The sequence below is a fragment of the Ambystoma mexicanum genome, chromosome 1p (genome assembly GCF_040938575.1).
Source record: "Ambystoma mexicanum isolate Mex_15411 chromosome 1p, UKY_AmexF1_1, whole genome shotgun sequence".
Lineage (NCBI taxonomy): Eukaryota > Metazoa > Chordata > Amphibia > Caudata > Ambystomatidae > Ambystoma > Ambystoma mexicanum.
This window is the reverse complement of record NC_090921.1, coordinates 1469979446-1469998143: the sequence shown is the minus strand read 5'-3', so window position 1 is coordinate 1469998143 and position 18698 is coordinate 1469979446. Positions and strand designations below refer to the sequence as shown.

Genomic DNA, 18698 nt, shown 5'->3' with positions numbered 1-18698 from the left:
GGCACTTAGGGACAGATGGGAAAGAGATTCAAGGATGAAACTTGTGTCGTCAGTTAGGTTAGCTCCCTACTCATCCAGGAAATTATCTCCTGTTTTTTAATTCTACCTGGATAACATACCGTCTAACCAAATATGGGTGTTGTACAGGAATACGCGTATTCATGGGCATAATTTTAGGGGGGGTGGGGGTGTTTGTCCCCCCCCAACTTTCATGGCACATCATTTTGTCCATATTCATTTGGCCGGGGCACCTTTTCTTCAGATGTCATGTCCCCCCCCAACATTTTCAGGACAGTTACTCCACTGCGCGTATTGGTATTTTACCATTGGACGCTCAAAAACATATTTGGTACACGTCTGATCCGACCACTTGTCCATTTTGCCCCAGCGAAGTTGAAAATACCGAGCACTTTGTTATGTTGTGTCCAGCATACAAGCATGCTAGTAGGAAACATTTGTTACCTATAGTTATACCTCTTAAGATCAACAAGGTCACATTGGTGCTGTACTTTTGTTTCGCTGGTAATCCGGACATGCTGTATGGTATAGGGCACTTTTTGCTGTTGGCGTGGACGAAGCGGCTCAAGTACTTAACTGTAGCCGGTTCTGATCTCTGAGTACCCTGTGTGCAATGGGCTATCTTATCCTTTAACTATATTTCAGTTTTTATCTCCTGTGTATCTTTGATTTTATCAATGGTGTATATTTTATGTGAATTGTACTGTTTTTATGTAACTTTTATGACCTACTGCTGGTCGAAATAAAGTATTTTATTGATGTATTGGTATATTTTGCCTTAGTGAACATTTTAGCAAAGCCTTTAGGTATTCATATATTTACAAACATTCTCTTCTAACGACATAATTCTATTATTCTACGTAATACTTAATATTTTGGGTGCTCTATAATAGAACAAGCACACTAAGTGTTTGCTAGATCTGTAATGATTGACGGTGTATTAACCCTTCCAAGAAAGAGGCGCTATTCTGCGTAATAGCCCTGTAGAGGTGAAAGTTGAGTTTAGTGTTCTCATATAAATTATACTGGGGCAGATCTGAGAGTAGAGTGGTAGACTTCAGTGAAATGGAAAGGGAGATTCAATGATTTTGCTTCATTGGGGAATCAGCTCTTAGTACATTGTAAATGTATTTTATTGCTAATTTGCACCCACAAGCTTCCCATTAAGCTCCAGTCTTCTAATTCTTCACAGTGGTTCTCATTGGAGAGTCTGGTGTGGGGAAAACCAACCTCCTCTCCCGATTCACACGGAATGAGTTTAACCATGACAGCCGGACAACCATAGGAGTGGAGTTCTCTACACGCACCATCAATGTGGAAGGACTGACCGTCAAAGCGCAGATCTGGGACACTGCAGGACTGGAGCGCTACCGTGCCATCACCTCTGCGTGAGTATTTCCATCCTATGATGCATCAAGATCGATGAATTCCAGTGGGCTGATTCTTAGATGGGAGGAGGTCTAGACGTGGGTTGGGACGTCCAGTATAAAATTACATTACTTTCTTAATTTAAACTTGGGATTTGAGCCAGCCTTTTGCATTTGAGATGCACCTGACTTTGTAGATGCATATGCATATTTCTCAAAAATACCTAATTAACTAATACATTAAGCACTTCACCACCATACACATTATTTGCAGGATGAATACGTTATGTAGCATTTGATTACACTCTGAAATTGATGTGCTAGGGCTCTCAGCTGCTTGACCCACAGAATTACAATATCCGGTCACATTTGTTTAGATGCACACTCAAACCCAAGTACCACACTCTCTCACCAGCCAAAACCTCACCCTGTATACTCCACCACGCTCCTTTTCTGCATCCTTTCCCCGGCGGGCCTCTCAGTCTTCCTCTTCTGCCCATGACCTCTACTGAACAACCCATGCCTTCCTGCTTCCTGTCCTTCGGTTCTTTCTCACCCTTTCCACACTATTGGCTCTCTCCTTCTGCTGGTTCCCTGGGCCAACTACTGACTGTTCTTCTCCCAGGGAGGTGCTTCATGCGAGGAAACCTACAAAAGGGGTCTTAAGCTCTCCCCCTCTTTTTGTACACAGGTCTGCTGATCTCCAAGAATGGTAGCCCACAGTGTTCAATGTCCCAGTTCGTGTAATGGCTTTTCTGCCTGTTTAGAGTTGCCAGCTTGATAAGGGTACCACACTGCAGCTCCCACGCATGTGGGTACAAAGTCTTTGAGCATGTGGATCCACGTGGAATGCTCTTCCCTTTCACTGGTGTTGTGCTCGTGTGAGTTCCCGACTCTGAGCAACTCACTCCAGTTGGAGCACTCTGTACTGTGACTCTCGCTAGCATTGTGCCGATTCGTTTCATGTAGGGGCTTAGTTTGTGGCTGTGCTGTCTGCTCTTTAGTTCTTCTGCTCAAATCCCTCTCTCTCTCGCTCTCTGTGGGCGTGGTTGCTTGCTGGATGTCCTATGGCCATGGATGCTGACATAGGAAGTCCTGTGGGACAAAGAGTAAAACTGGTCAGAATGTTGCTATGCACGCTCGGGGAGATAGATTTAAGGACTTTTCTCAAGCATGCAGGCACTGGGAGTTGAAGGGATAGGGACTGGGGCGCTCCCATCTTCCATCTACCTCCCCCTGGGCTAGGACTGGCTTTGCCATCAACCGTGGTAAACCTGCCACCCCAGACTGAGAGAGGCCCCCATTCTCCCCTGACAGGGAAATAGCTCTGGCCTTGTCACACATTCTAGACCCACCCACTTCATAAGTAGCACGTGCAAAGCCTCTAAATACAGAGCCTACATATCCAGACAACTTTGAAAAAATCATTTACCCTAGACATGAATCAATGACACTCAGTCAGCGAAAAAATGCCTCTCAATTCTTATTCGATTTTAATGAATTGTGTGATACCCAGGCATAGAATCATTCACCTAAGCTTACGATGGAAATTCTCTGAAAACATCTCCATATGTGTTCATTTGAACATTTATCGAATTCCCAGATTTTACACGACTGCGCCAATATTTGCATTTAGCATAATATTTTATCTTCAGTTCCCTTGCATCTTCTGCATTTACATTGAGGACAAAGTGTGAACTCTATTAATTCTGTATGTAGTTTCACATTTCAACTAAATACAGAAAATTAGCACCCTCGGCGGGGGGAGCCAGCCAATCACGAGGCACAGAATGGGAGACTGACACTGCTTGTGCTAGCCTGTGTTCCAACCCGCTTGATGGCCGGCTCCCCGCCCACAATCTTCCCCCACCGACCCTGCTTCTTTTTTCCTTCACACTCTCCCAATCCCACTTACCTGATTGCTGCGGTAGCGGAACCTGCCGCCACTCCTGCAGCTCCTGCCCCTGCTCTGTTTGGCTGACATGGAAATGGAAGAGGAGCTTCATATGGAGCCCCGTCTTCCTATTCCATGGCGGCCAGGTTGGTATAGCATCCCATTCATGGAGAGAAAATGCTTTCCATTTAATAATTTAAAAAAAAAACAGCACCTGTGTAGGACGCTGCGAAGGTGCTAATGGCGATATGGCCCTTGATGGCGAGCCGACCCTGTTGGTAACGGGCACCCACCCTCGTAAGGGACCCTCACTTGCCTCGGTCCCTTAACTTGGGCAGTTGCCCATTACCTACGGGGTCGGCTCGCCACTAGGCACATATCGCCTCAATCACACCATCAATGTAAGTACCTTAGTTAAACAAGTTGTGGATTAAACGATCGTGTTCATCATCAGCATAAATGTATCCAGTTAGCCACTTCTCCACATATCACTGCTTCCATCATACAGTATCAACTAAGGATGAATTTTGGGTCTGTTACCTAATTTGTGGCCAGTTTCTACTTGCATAAGTGCAGTACTGATGTCCCGATTAGTTGCTTGTTATATGTTAATTCATAAGGACACTGTGGTGGCCAAGATAAGGCCCCCTCGGCCAGCCTCAGTTTGCAGCAAATAAGTGGTAAAACAAGCTTCTTGTATTCTATTGCAAATACACAGCATACAGATTGATCAGCAGGCAACACAGCATGCAAGTGTTCAGGCAATTGGCACAAGGAGCTCTCTAGCCCCCCCCCCCCTAAAGTGCAGTTCATATAGCATTTCATAGGCAACCACTAATATGTTCGAGCACTTTCACAATGCGGGTGTTAGTTGGCACGATATTGTAGACCTTTAGCAAGAACTGTCGACATCTCACTTGTGACGCAGTCCTGCAGGGACATCCTGTTTTATTATGGATAAGCAGCATTCGTAGACACCCTACCAAACTCCAGGAGGGGGTTGGGCCTGTCCCGGGTGCTGTGTGCAGAGGAAGGTGACATGGAGGGTCTGAGGCCTAACTGTATGGGAGAGCCTAAGGTAGCATACCATATCCTAGTATTGCATAACATAGGAACGCATAACAATCCTACATAGCATAGCATAGCATAACCATCCTGCCTAACCTAGCATAACAATCCTGCCACATCAATTTAGTGGATAAATGTGCACCTAAGCAATATCTCATTTTAAACTAATTTACTCACAATAATACAAACTGTTGCCAATTGCTGAAATAGTGGGTTAATCTTATTGACTTTCACCGTCCCAGTTCTATATCCTTGAATTCAACTACTTGTCAGTTAATCATTTTTCAGATCAGCTGCTGTATCTGGTTCACACAAAGTAAAAGAAAACCTAAACATGGTGAGCGTATTAGTTTACTCTCGTAGTATATCACTAGCATTTCATATACATAAACCCACAGGGATGTCATTGAGGTTATGGCTTACAGGACATAAGTGAACGGATCGGAAATTGAGCTCTTTTTCATTTCTGCTATGTTGTCTTTTACCCCATGCATTGCCAGCGCATACTTTTTTACATGCCCAAATCGTAGCACTGACATGTCTGTTTAGCTGGCTCGTCAAAAAGCATCCTTTCCTTGTACACAAGCAGAGTTCCTTACAAACTACAGAGTGTGAAAAGCCTCTAAACTACACAGGCACAACACAGGGAATTGAGTTGCTCAGGTGCTTTAAGGTGGAAAAGGTGAGGCGGGGCCTCTTCATATAAATTACGTTCTTGTCCTCTGGACTCAACAGCAGTGAGCCTGGCCTTTTGATATTGAAACAGGAACAATGGGAGCAATGGGTTCGACTGATGCAGCGAAACTCGAAAAAGCAGAGGTGGTTGAGGTCAGAGATGACTCTGGTGATTCTCCTGGAGCAGTTAAGACAGTGTCCAGGATGCTCAAGCCAGCGTCAAGGCAGTTCAGAGATTCAGGTAGAGCGAGGGAACACTTCCTTGATTCTGTGATTGCTCAGAGACCCAGTCCATGGCCTTAGGGGCAAGGTGAATCATTGAATTCCTCACTGCCACTCCAGGAAGTTTGTCTGGCACCTGTAGGAACACTTCAGCAACAGTGAGCAGCATCCTGTTTTCAGTGGGCATACCTTTCCCCAGTGCAGTGTCACCCCAAATGTGCCCATGGGATGTGTAGGGATAAGAGCTTTCCTCATCCTTGGAACCTTCTGTCTTCAATACTGTGGCAGAGGACATTGGAATATACTGTATGGTCTAAAACAGTTATTCAGAGTTACTATGGAACTCTAGATAATACCATGGGTCATTATTTGAGTATTTGTCACAGAAGAATTGACGTTTTCCACCTTATGAGGTTACAGGGCATGGTGGCAAAAGTGTTGGCTCTCTATGCTGAGATAACCAGAGGAAAATAGCAAGGGTGCATCATTCTGACCAGTAATACAGGAACAGAAGAAGAGATTGAGAAGTGCAATTAAAGATATAAGCAAAGCTACAATAAGAGCTGAGCATGATACATTTAATACTATCAAACAATTGAAACAATATTATCACAACTGGTTAAAGTTCCACCGCCATGGCTTAGACTTAGAGAAAGCCAGGAAATGCTGGCTATTACAAACAAGCTGAAGCTAACTATATTTTGGAAACGTGTGATTAGAATTATCAGAAATAATAGGGACCTAAATGCAGCATTAAATAACATAATTTTGGAAGAAGGAATGGAATACATTTTTGGGTAAAAAACGTAGCTCTAAAGAAAATTCTTTTGCATGGTTTGAAGCATATAGTTTGGGCATATGTGGTGGGAAATGTAGCCGTTTTGATATTCAGTGTTTGATCAACAAATCAAAAACATCTAGAGCAGCTGACCCAGATGGGATACCAAACCTAGTTTTTAAAAATGATACCTTGTTGTGGTCTAACCACCTTTACAAATCGTATGTGTCTGTTTCGGAGCTGGGGACGATTCGGTATTCATGGATGACATGTGTGAGAAACCACAAGGCACTCTCACAGCTACTCCCCAGGGATCCTTTGCTCAAGTGGCCAGGAAAGGGCTGTCGCTTTTGGATTCTGGCTCTGGGGGTGGACAAGCAAGGGAGGATCACCTTGGGGATTGGGGTGACATGGTATTCCCCGTCCCGAATATAGAAACACCCCTCCTTCCCTCAGCCTTCATGGATATGTCCACTCATGTCCTATTGTTGCCAATAAATACTCACCAAGTACTGAGAAGAGGAAGAGGCAACTAGGAGCAGTGCACACTTCATATTACAAACACCACTCTAGTACTGAGACAAGGAAGAGATGTGTAAGACCATGACTGAATGTCAGACATTTCCCACTAATTGGGCTCATTGTAGCCAGGCAGATCAAGACAACAACACACGCCTGAATCCCCTTAAGAGGGCTCTGGTGTATAAAGGAGGAGGGGGCAACCATATAAAGAGTGAAGGAAATCCGCCGGGTTGGAGCAAGTCTAGGAAGTCTGAAGACCGGTAACAGTCCCGGAAGACCTGCAGGACCCGGGGAGAACAGGTCGTGTGGCTTGTGCAGGACCGGGGCCCTTCCGCTTGGAATGCGTGCAGACTGAACTGCAAAACAGCTGAGCTGTACGAAGGTGCTCCCAGCATAGAGAACGCTGGCAGTGTTCTTTGTGGGGTACTGGGAAGGCACTGTGTGTGAGGACATGCGCGGCGAGAAAGCAGCGCATATGCAGCCTGCTTCCCGACTTCGAAAGAGGTGACCGGTAACAGCAGGAGCCGCAGAAGCGAGATGCAATGAGCCTGTGAGTGTCAGAGGACACGGGAAGACCAGAGCTCTCCCATGGGACTACAGGCAAGTAACGGTTTGCAAACTGAAGTGAAAGCAAACAATATTGAATGCTGTACTGAATGGAAGGTGCTATATGAGTGAAAGCACACCATATTGAATACTGAACGGAATACAAAGTGCTATTTCAGTGAAAGCACACCATATTGAATACGAAACTGAATGGAAACTGCTGTTTTGATTACGAACAAGTGATATATATATGTTTTTTAAGCCTTTATTTATTATTGCTTGACAAGGCAGTAAGGACAATCAGAACAACAATACATATGGGAGCATAGGTCTGTACATTTGCAGGTTTCATGTGTATATCACATGCAATATATCCCCGGTTACAAGATCAGTTTAGATGGCGCAGCCTAGCTCACACTGCTGCAGGCGACCCAGAGGGATATGTACGGATACACACATCTGTCTCTTCTGCCCCGGGGTCAGCCAGAGTTTGCAGATATGTCCGAAATGGAGGCCATATATCTCAGGGTCTGCAGCTAGTTGGATGCATGAATATCCAGCATTCCTCTCTGTCCGCCGCACAGGTTACAGCGCAAAGCCATTGATGAACAGTGGGTATAGTAGGCCAGAGGCACAATATTAGTATACATCGCATTGCTAACAGCATACAAGGACTAGCCAGCCTGCGGCTGCCCCCTGAGATCAATGTGAACTCATGGAATAGGCAGTTCATGGGGGTCGACTCGACAGTTCGCTCAAGCATCGCTGATATGGCTGTACAAACTTTAATCCAATATTCAGAAATTCCAGGGCAAGCCCAGACCATGTGGAGATACCCTGCATCCTCGGCGCTGCAGATAGGTGAATGCTCCTGAGACATAATGTGCAATCTGGCTGGGGTATAATGATACCTGTGCAACACCTTGAAGTGAATCAGTCGGTACTTAGCATTCAGGGACACTTTACGGGTGCGATCACAGATAGTATCCCACCTCTCCTCTGTCATCTCTATTCCGAGATCCCTTTTCCAAGCCTCACCGAGTTTAGTTAGGGGTTTATTACACCGTTCCTGAAGTAATGGGTACAGTGTCGAAACTGTGCCAGAAGGGGCAGCTGCACCGGACACTATTGCCAATAGAGGATCATCCGGGGGCTGTGAGGACAATTCAGGCCACCGTTCCCTAACCGCCCGCCTCAGACCATGGTATTGCAGCCACCCAGATGGTAGTCCTCCCAACTGCCCTTGGATGTCATCCCAACCAACAGATGAGCCCTGTTTGAATATGTCACCCATGGTAGAGTATCCTCCCGCTGACCATTTGGCCACCGCAGTCTTATTTATTCGAGAGAATTCAGGGACAAGGTTCCAAAGCGGCACATCTTGGAGAAATGGCCAGGGACTACCAGTCCGTGTCATTTTGTCCCAGGCCAGAGCAGTGATGTATGCCGGGCCGGGCACACCAGTGTCCCTCCATAGAGGGGGCAGGAAGAGAGAGCTCAGCTCCATGGATCCAGCCACGAGTCACTCAATTTTCACATGAGGAAGTGGTTGGCCCTCAGCTGTCCAGTATGTCGCATAGTGTGCCTGCGCCGCAAGCCAGTATAGCTCAAAGTCGGGAGCCGCCAACCCCCCCGTCTACATGTTCTAACCAGCATGGACCACTTCAGCCTAACCGCACCAGAACAGCATAAAAAACTATTGATCTCGGACCTGAGTTTAGTGAACAGTGCTACGCCTGGTCACAGTGGAACATTTAAAAAAACAATAAAGTAGTTGGGGCAGCACCACCATCTTGAGCAGAGACATTTTGCCCGACAGAGTGATAGGCAGCTTCGTCCAGGCAAGCAGCTTTGGACTGAGCTGCTGCAAATAATTCCCATAGTTGCGTTCAAATATTGTGTCCCGGCGCCTCATGACTGTAACTCCCAAGTACTTTACCTCATCTGGTGCCCAAAGGAATTCCATGAGTTCCGCCGGGGCTGCAGTAGTTTCAGTCAGGGGAAACAGATTGGATTTTGTCCAACTGACCCAAAGGCCTGACAGAGATCCAAAATGGGCAACATCCCGCATAATAGGTATGAGATTATGCTCCTGATTTCTCATGTACAATAACACATCATCTGCATAGAGAGAAACAATTTCAGGTGCCCAAGATAACTGTATTCCCCTCTGCGAAATGTCGCATTAAATCCGCAAAGGGCTCCATAACAATTGCAAAAATAAGTGGGGACAAAGGGCATCTTTGTCTGGTCCCCCGACTGATATCAAACGGAGGTGAAAGCATGCCATTAGTGCGTGCGCTGGCGACAGGCTTGGCATACAGCAGCTGTATCCAGGACACAGAGAGGGGATCAAAATTACACCTCTCTAATACCGCCCATAGGAAGCCCCAGGACACAGAGTTGAACGTTTTCTGGACATCCAGCATGGCTGAAAAAGAGCTCACCCTAGGATCAATTTGGGAAAGGATGTTAAATAACTGCCACAGGTTGAGGGCCGTGGAACGACCGGGAACAAAGCCAGACAGGTCCGTATGTATCAAGGGTACCATATATGTGGCCAGTCGGAGGGTGAGCCCTTTGACAAATGTATTAATGTCACTGTTAATCAGTGATAAAGGGCGATATGATCCACAGTGTGTGGCCGGCATTCCGGGCTTAAGCAGAACCGTTATCACTGCCTCTCTCAGTGTAGAGGGGAGTTATTTCCTGATACATGACTTGTCCCACAAAGCAGCCAGATGGGGGGAAAGGAGGTTTTTGTAGCTACTATAAAAGTCCATGGCAAGCCCCTCCGGCCCAGGGGCCTTATTCGGTGGTAAGGCATAAATGGCACAGGCAATATCCTCGACTTGCATGGGGCAGTCCAACGCATCCCTACTTTCATCAGAATGGACAGCGGCAACCCTTCTAAGAATGTTCCTATGTAGGTGCCCGGGGCTTCATCAAAGCTGATATACAGCTTTGCATAGAAGGAACGGAATGCTACATTAATGTCCCCTGCCGTGTGGACTAGCGCACCCTTGTGATCTTCAATAAGAGGGATGCGACAACCACCTTTTCTCCTGGCGCACCAGTTTGGCTAGCAGGGAACCCGGTCGATCGCCTTCACCGAATTGTCTAGCAGCTATAGGATTGTCAAAAAATGTACGCTCCCTCTGCGCTGCTTCTTTGAAGCCATCGAGAGCCTCTTTAATAGCGCCTAGAGTTGTAGCATCCAGGTCCAGTGCGTATAATACTTCAGGTTGCTTCAGGGAGTTCTCACATGTGCAAATGTTCCTTTGTATTGCCTTTAGGATTCCCGTCTCTTTGGCCATGGTCATACCTCGGATATATGCTTTAAAAGCATCCCAGGGGGTAGCTAGGGAGTCCACTGTTCCAGTATTAATATTAAAATAGTCTTCCACACATTCTCCCAGCTCAGCCTTGAACACCAGATCAAGTAGCGAGTTGGGCTTAAACCTCCAGGAGCGACCAATGGGTAGCCGTTCCTCCCAGGTAGGGACAGGTTGATTGGAGAGTGGTCCGAGTATATCCTCAGAAGAATGTCTGCGTTAGCTATACAGTTGATCAACCACCCAGATATTAACCACAGATCTATCCTAGAATGGGAATAATGCACAGTGGAGTAGAACGTATAACCCTGACACCGCGGGTGCAGCAATCGCCATGCATCCACTGTCCCAAGACAACCTAGCCTGGCTTTTTCTGAACCTCGTTACCACCCCAACCAAACCACCACACTCAGCCCCCTCCCAATTTGGGATGTGAAAACCCCCAAAAAACGACAACAAAAACCATTGAAAATTAGCATGGGGGGCTGATCGCGCCATGCAGCCCGCTGCACACCACAGCAGCATTAGTGCAAGTTTAACTAAGGCACATGGTCGAAGAATTAGTGAGACATTAACAAGCTAAATATTGACAATTTAGGACCACATATGGGGAGTCAACCTGAATTACGCCAGATAAGTAGACTGTGGTCTGTATCTTTAACACAGCTATAGTAACTTCATGAGGCCATATTAACTGGGAAAGTACTGTTCAATAAATTTCCTAGCCTCTTCAGGTATTGTAAAGAAAAAAACCTCTCCAGAATTTTCAATGCGAAGTTGGCGGGAAACATCATTGCGTATTTAACATTGAGTTCTCTGAGCCTCTTCTACATTGCGAGGAAGGATTTTCGCTCATTCTGCACCGCCACAGAGAAATCAGGACAAAAATAGATTTTATTTTATTTGAGCCAAGAAGTAGCTCCCCCTTAGCTCTTGCAGCACACAGCAGTGCATCCCTATCTCTGTAGTTTAAGACTCTGGCTATGATAGGGCGAGGGGGGGGCAACTGGTTTGTGATTCATCATAGGAGAGCGGTGGGCTTGTTCTATCGCAAAGTGGGGCGATAGCTTGGGACCATCAAGCAAGGAGAGGAGAGTGTGCGCCACAAAGTCTTCCGTGTCACCAGATATGTTGTCCTCAAGCACGCCAATAATGCGTTTAGTGTTACGTTGGGACCTTGACTCTAAGTCCTCATTCTTCTTACCGATCTCCTGCACCTTTCTAGTGAGCGTGGTGAGGTTGATCCTGGGTGCTGTAAACAAGTGATATTTAATATCAATGGAACATTTTAAAGTTAAACTGACATAGTGAATGTCGCACTGTGTGTCAGCAACGCTGTGAACCAAATGAAAGCTTATGACAAACTGAGGAAGATTTATGAGCTTGTGGCAGAGCCAAAGACTGATGGAGGAAAGGGTTGCACTAGCCAGAAGGAAAGCAACGTGTGGAAAACAAGGCAGAAGGGCCTGTGAGGGGCTAACCAAATATAAGGGGGAGATGTATGGTTGTGCAACCTGAAATTGGTGGATAATTCGGTCTGACAACTGCACCTAGACCAAAGAGCTCTCTACTTTGAAGATCACAGACATTTTAAACCAAGCCAGGGGGTTCCTGGTTGCATGACCTGTGATGGGTGGAATGTGTGGTATAATAACTGCACCTAGACCCGGGAGCCCTAAATGATGACCAGCAAAGGACATTGTGAGTAAGCCACTGAAACACTGTATAGAAATCTTGGAGAAGGGAACCCTGAGAATCGAAGGAGCCAAGAAGTGTTGTCTTGGGGAAGGTAATCTCATGATCTTTCTTTTGCATGAACTGTACCATATTGAACTTAGGGAAGGGAACCTGAAGGCCTGGTTGAACTTTGAAGAGTTAAAGAGATATTGGAACTGTATTGAGCCTGAGATAGAAAACCCAAGATTAAACTGAGAGCAGCTGAGACTACACTGTTTTGTTGGAAAGAGATCCCGCGCCTATTTAATCTGCACTTATTGGATCTGGTGGAACATTTTCCTTATTGCCTGTCTTTCTCACCCAGACTTCGTCCACCCAGAATTCTTGCACTGTTTTTTGGGGATGATATTGTTCTATTAGATAGAATGTATATTGGCCTACAAAGTGTCTTGAATGTACTACATGATTATTTGGCCCAGGATAAATTGATATTGACTATAGACAAAACTGCTGTTTTGGTTAGTTTGGGCACAAGACCAAGACAATATCCTGCTGGGCAGATAGAAGCAACTTATATATTTGGGATTCCCGATATATAATAAAGAAAAGAATGTGCATTAAATAATAGAGTGAGAAAAAAAATGGTGCCCTTTGTGAGAAACCAGAAGGTGTCTCACCTGCTAGTCCTCAGGGATCTGTCGTCCAAGTGGCCAGGACATAGCCATCGCTTTTGGGTCCAGTTCCTTGGGGTGGACCAGTGCGGGAGGATCACCTGAGTGAGGGGTCTTTGGGGAGTGGGAGTGGGACACCTGATGGTTTTGATGCAGTATCCCCCTCCCTGTAACACCTTTAACCCATCCTACCAGGTAGGATATTTGGGAACTTTATCCCCCCCCCTATTCCCTTCACAAACACTTTCACACGGAAGTCCGCTCTGGAAAAAAACAGACCCACACGCGAGTATTGTATCCGACATGTCCCCCTACTATGGTCAGGCAATTACTGGTAGCCACTCACACCTGACTTCCATTAGGCTTCCCCACATGGATAAAAGGCGGAGCACGAGAGCACACTCTGAGTGAGGCAAAGCACACAAAGCAACGGCATTTGCCAGACGGCAGCTGAACGAGGGAAGAAAGATGGCAAACCAAGAAGGGTGCGCAAGGAGGGAGATACCTTGAGGTTTCCGGTGATAAACCATTACTTTCCAGAATCCTTCATAATAAAAAGCATAAGGCCAGGAAAACAGACTGAAGTATCCTGCATTGTGTGTTGGAGATACCCAGGGCCCTCTTGCATGGCTGACTGAGTCGGGGAGGAGCAGCAGCCGCTGTGGTACCGTCCTTGGCTCCAGGATCAAAGCAGCACCAGAGACATCAACAGCGTTGGGGAGACCAATGGAAGACCTGTCTGTGTTGATGTCAAGGTTGCAAGAGGCACACTTGTATAAAGAGCACAAGAATGAAGATTGGTAACGCGTGTAATGAAAGACACGAGTGTGCTCGATCAAAGGTCTATGTGAGAGAAATGGCAGAAGCGAAAGTAAATGATGAGAATGAGAAATGAAGTGAATCGAAGTGGTTCTGCGATGGATTAAGCAAAATCCTTTGCACAATCGAAAGTCTTCAATTTTTGATACAAAGAAAGTGGGATTACATGGAGCCTGAACGAGGGAGACCAATTGTGAACATTGTGCCTAAGGGATCTGAGCCCGATCTGAGCCCGAACGAGGGAGATAACATGGTCCGAGCCCGAATGAGGGACCCCAATTGTGAATCTTGTGTTAAAAGGGGGTCTGAGCCCGAAGGAGGGAGACTCATGGTGAACTGTTGACTTGAGAACTTGTGAATGTTAAAATCCTGATAAGAAAATAACTTTTGTGCTTGTTTGTGACGTCAAGCCCTCTGCAATAAGAGACTATCATTGGGAAAGAGACTTTGGCATAAGGCCCTGATACCTATGCTTTGAACTATATCCTTGTGGCACAGAAGTCAGAGTGTGTGCGAAGCCACAGCATGGCGCCTTGTCCCGTTCTGAAAACGTGCAAAAGGGAAGCAACTGCTCAACTATCGTAACATATCACTCCTTGAACACTTTTCTTTTTACATACATTGTTATCCCACACCATTTGTATTTAGAAGTAAAGATTGACAATAGGTTTATTAGTATAGGCCTTTTTATTTTGACCTAGACTCCACTAGGACTGCGTTATTATTTTTTAATGGTTGCAGATTGCTCCCGGCCTTAGGTTTAGGGTTAGATAGGCATTCAACCAACCCTTTGAAGTTCAATAAAAATTCTTGAACTGGTTTATGGTCTTTGCATCGAATGCATTCAATTGAAAATGGAATGCATCGAAACGTATTCAATGAAAACTGTTCCATCAAATTACCATACATACAATGCAAAGTGTTTATGCATTGAAACCCTTTCATCGAAAAGGGTTTTGTTGTATAAACACTTAAAATGTTTTGTATGAAATTCGATGAAACATGCTTAACGTTAAAACATTACATGGAGCTGTCCAGTGCTGAAATCCTTAAAGTATTTCAGCACTCGCCAGCTTCATGTAATGTTTTAGTGTTTATTGTTTATTGGGGAGAACCCCCCCAGGGCACCCTCCCCCAACCCTAACCCTAGTGTTAAAAACAAAAATCCATAGAAATCCAACTAAATGTGTTCAATGAAAATGCGTTTTGATGGAAAGGGTTTTCATTGAATAAAATGTGTTGGATAGTAATTTGAGGAAACTAATTTCGATGGATAGACTATATACCTCTTGAACTGTGATCACTTGCGCCTGCCTTCACTGTTTGATACCATATCATATCATATCATATGCCTTCCTTACACCCTCTATACCCTAACAAGGAAAATCTTAACAGAAAGTTAACCAGTGATAGGAGGATTAAATGATATTAGCTTACTGACATCGATTCTATAGGGAGGAGGAAATACCCACTGCTGTTGCTGTGAATTTGAAGAGAAAGCCAACATCCAGAATCCAGAGAGAAAGTAAAAGTTCAGGAGAGACCTGTTGTGAATCCCAAACAGAGCCATGGATCAGGGGGGACCTATTCTTAAATCTGATTGAAACAAAGACTTGTTGTAAATTCTGAACAAAGACAAAGTCCAGGGCGTACCTGTTGTGATTCTTGAGGGGACGCAAACATCAGGAGATGCCTGATGTTTAAAAAGAACTGATTAAAGACTATGACAGACCAACAGAAAACCCTGAGAAACCAAGGGATGGAAGAAATCCAGATGTGATTGTGGTGAGGCTGAAGGAAGCCAGGAAGAGAGAGTACTGTGAAGCATGAATTCTAGGTAAAACTTGAAGAAGCAAGGTGAAAGCAGATGGAAGGTAAGATCAGACTGTGTGAGTAACTGCTACAAGAACCTTCCAAGAATACTTCTGTTTTGTTGCATTAGAAACTTTGAAGATTAGGTAGCTTTGCTATGGGCAATTCTTGGAAGCTTGTGTGTTGTTAGCAAAAGGTGTTATTTGAAGTTTTAGTCGCCATCCATTTTGTGTCATTGTGTTGTGACTAGGGTGTCTCAAGAAGAGACAAGGACTTACAAGGTTGGGTTACAAACTTTTATACTTTAAAACTGGTTCACCTTAGCTGTCAGAAACCTGGAAGATAACTCACTTTGGGCCTCATTACAACTCAGGCGTTAAGGGTTAACGCCGTCGTTAACCCTTAACGCCTGATTCCGATTTTAACGGCTGCTTCTAGCAGCCGTTAAAATCCATGGCGCTAAACCGCCTTGGTGCTAATTACGCCACCGTAATTTACGGTGGCGTAATTAGCGCCTTCCCCACTCCCATTATGCCCTATGGGGCAAAAATGGGAATGGGGAAGGGTAAAATGGGAAATGGGGATTTACCGCCCCACTCACCTTGGAATGGGGCGGTAAATCCGCCATCCACCATGGTGTAAACATAGTTTACACCATGGTGGTAAAGTTGGCGTACTTACCGCCTGGGTCGTAATGATCCCCTTTGTGTTGAGATCCTTTGTGCACTGTTTACTTTACGATAAAACCCCATTTGTTTATAGTTCTTTACCGTGAACCAATGGGTACTTATCCAACCCGTGTTCACCAGAATTGTAATAATGAAACCATCTTGTTTAACGACAGCCAGTGTCACATTTGTCATTTCTCGGCCTTACCACACTTGGTTTTGCCTCCAATTCCCAGATTATAGTATTGCAGTGGTTACTGTGAGAAACCTGACTGTATTCTCCCACCTACTTCCCTGGGATCTTCCATTCAGGTGGCCAGGGAAGGGCCATTACTTTTGGATCCCGACCCTCGCAGTGGACAAGCGAGGGAGGGTCACCTGAGTGGAGGGTCACAGTAGATCCGGAGGAGAATACCCAAGGGTGAGACATGGTATTCCCACTTTCACAAGTATACACCAACCCACTCTCCCCCCGCCTTAATGGGCTTTTTCCATCGTACCCGATCTCTCCCTTCCCATTTCTGATAAGTACTGGGACGAAGAACAACATGGGAATACAAAGTGAGGCCTACCATGTAACACCAGTAGATTGTCCCACTGATTGTCAGGCATGGTCAGGCAATCAACCCAAATCATTTACACTTGACTCTTCTTGACAATTACTTCAGGTATGAAAGGTGCACTTATGCCAAGAAGTATGAGCAAGCTGGGATTGCTGGTTGGAACATGAAGGCAGCAGCACGAGAAGCCTGGGAGGACATGTGGCGAACAGGGCACTGAGGCGCTGGCCCGGTGCACCAGAGGGGTCACAGCATGGCAGAGCTGCTGTGTCTCTGAAAAGCCGAAAGGAAGGCAAGTGGTTGCTTATTGGCCGTGTCCTGGCCAGTGCTCATTCTCCTGGGACGTGTATTGGTCCCAGGGATGTCTGAGGGGCAAGTGGTTAGACCCTAGGCTTCATTCTAAGTGTGCCGGTCCAGAAACAGGGGTGCCGGTAAGCTTACCAGCACTGTTGTTTCCGGACCGGCACACTACAACTCTGCAGGCGGGTGCTGTCCTGCCCAGTAGGTCAGACCTGACGGCACTCAACCTCAGAGTGTTCAAGGTAGCACCGGCACCATTAGCAACGGTGCTGCTGCTCCCGTGTCCCCATGGGAATGGGGACTAACGAAATTACTTGCGCCTGACTTCCCGGCCACCGGACTTGGAATAGCCAGGTCGCATCGGGAAGTCAGGTGCTGGTACTTCTTTACAGGTCCGGCGGCAACCCGCTGGTAGCACCGCCAGGGTTACCGGTGTACCCATAATGAGGCCCCCTGACCTCACACTCTGTATCCTGCCTGGGTGAGTCTCTATGGGATTGAGAGGAACCCGGCGACGTGAGGATGGCTGAAGTGGGAGCAGTGGTTTGAAGCAGAAAGCAGAAAGTAAAGCAGTAAACGTAAAGAAAGAGAAAGCAAGAAAAAGCAGAGTGTGCAAGGGCCAAGAAACTAAAAACAGTAAAGTGAGGGTGCAAGCAACCCAAAGCAGGAAGAGGGGTGCAAGTGACCCGACAGATTGAAATGCAGAGTGAAAAAAAGCCACGAGAGGGCGCGAGCGACCAAAACAGGAGAGAAGGGTGCAAGCGACCCGACAAAGTGAAAACAAGCAAAAGAAAGTAAAGAGAGGGCACGACCGACCCAAAACAGGAAAGTAGGGTGCAAGCGACCGGGGAGATTGGAAAAATTAAGGACAAAGTAAAAGAAAGTAAAGAAAGGGTGAGAGCGACCAGAAAGCTGGAAAAAGGGGGTACGAAAGACCCGCACTGGTGCAAGTGTGTACCATAAAAGGAAAGAAAGTTGAAAGAAGGTGAAAGAGAAACAAAGCCTGAGTGGAAAAGAGCACGAGGGAAAGGTGGCCAAAAGGAAGAAAGAGAACAAAGAGAGGAGTCAGTAGTCAGAGTGGTCATGCAGGGGAGGAGCCAAAGCCCAAAGTTTTCAAAAGTCTCTGACACTACCCCATTGAAAGAACTGTGTGTTAAAATGGTACATATTGACATGATTAACTTTTGTGTGAAACCAGGGCCCCAGGCTTGGGAAGGGAACCCTGAGAGGCCCACAAAAGCCAATGTTGAACTTGAAGAAGAGAGTCCTAAACCTTGGGGAAGGGAACCCTGAAAGGCCTAACAGGAACTGTGTCTTTTTGTTTGGAACTGGAAGGATCGAAGCTTGGTGAAGGGAACCCCAAGATCACCAGAGACATTGTGAACTCTATTGACATACGGCAAGAGCTCTATGTGGAAGGTTCCAAGGGCACCCTTTTCAGTTGAACTATTGTGAACTAGCAGAACTGCACCTATTAGTAAGACCTTTGTAACCACCATTTATCTTTAAGAAGATCCCTGAACACATTTTGTCTAAGAGTGAGGGCAAGCATATGTTTAAATAGCGACACACTTTGGTTTTGGACTTACGGATATTGACCGCCCTTTGAAGCATCAGTTGTGGGAACCACGCCTTTAGAGTTGGGACCAGTTAGACATTACACCAACTCAACAAACGTTATTAATCAAGGTTTTTGAACTGTTACTTTAGAGTCTGTGTCTCTCTTGATACCATGTCTGTCTCACATTACCTTTTCAGCTTTGGAT

The 18698-nt window shown here is 45.9% G+C and overlaps 1 protein-coding gene across 2 annotated transcripts in view; it reads left to right on the top strand.

Annotated features, from left to right (window-relative positions):
• RAB25 (RAB25, member RAS oncogene family) overlaps positions 1–18698 on the top strand; it is a 129158-nt gene that overhangs the window by 71208 nt on the left and 39252 nt on the right. For both annotated transcript variants that reach the window (XM_069607132.1, XM_069607133.1), the window contains exon 2: positions 1211–1406. In XM_069607132.1, the coding sequence (XP_069463233.1) occupies positions 1211–1406 (196 nt within the window). The remainder of the gene's footprint in view (positions 1–1210; positions 1407–18698) is intronic.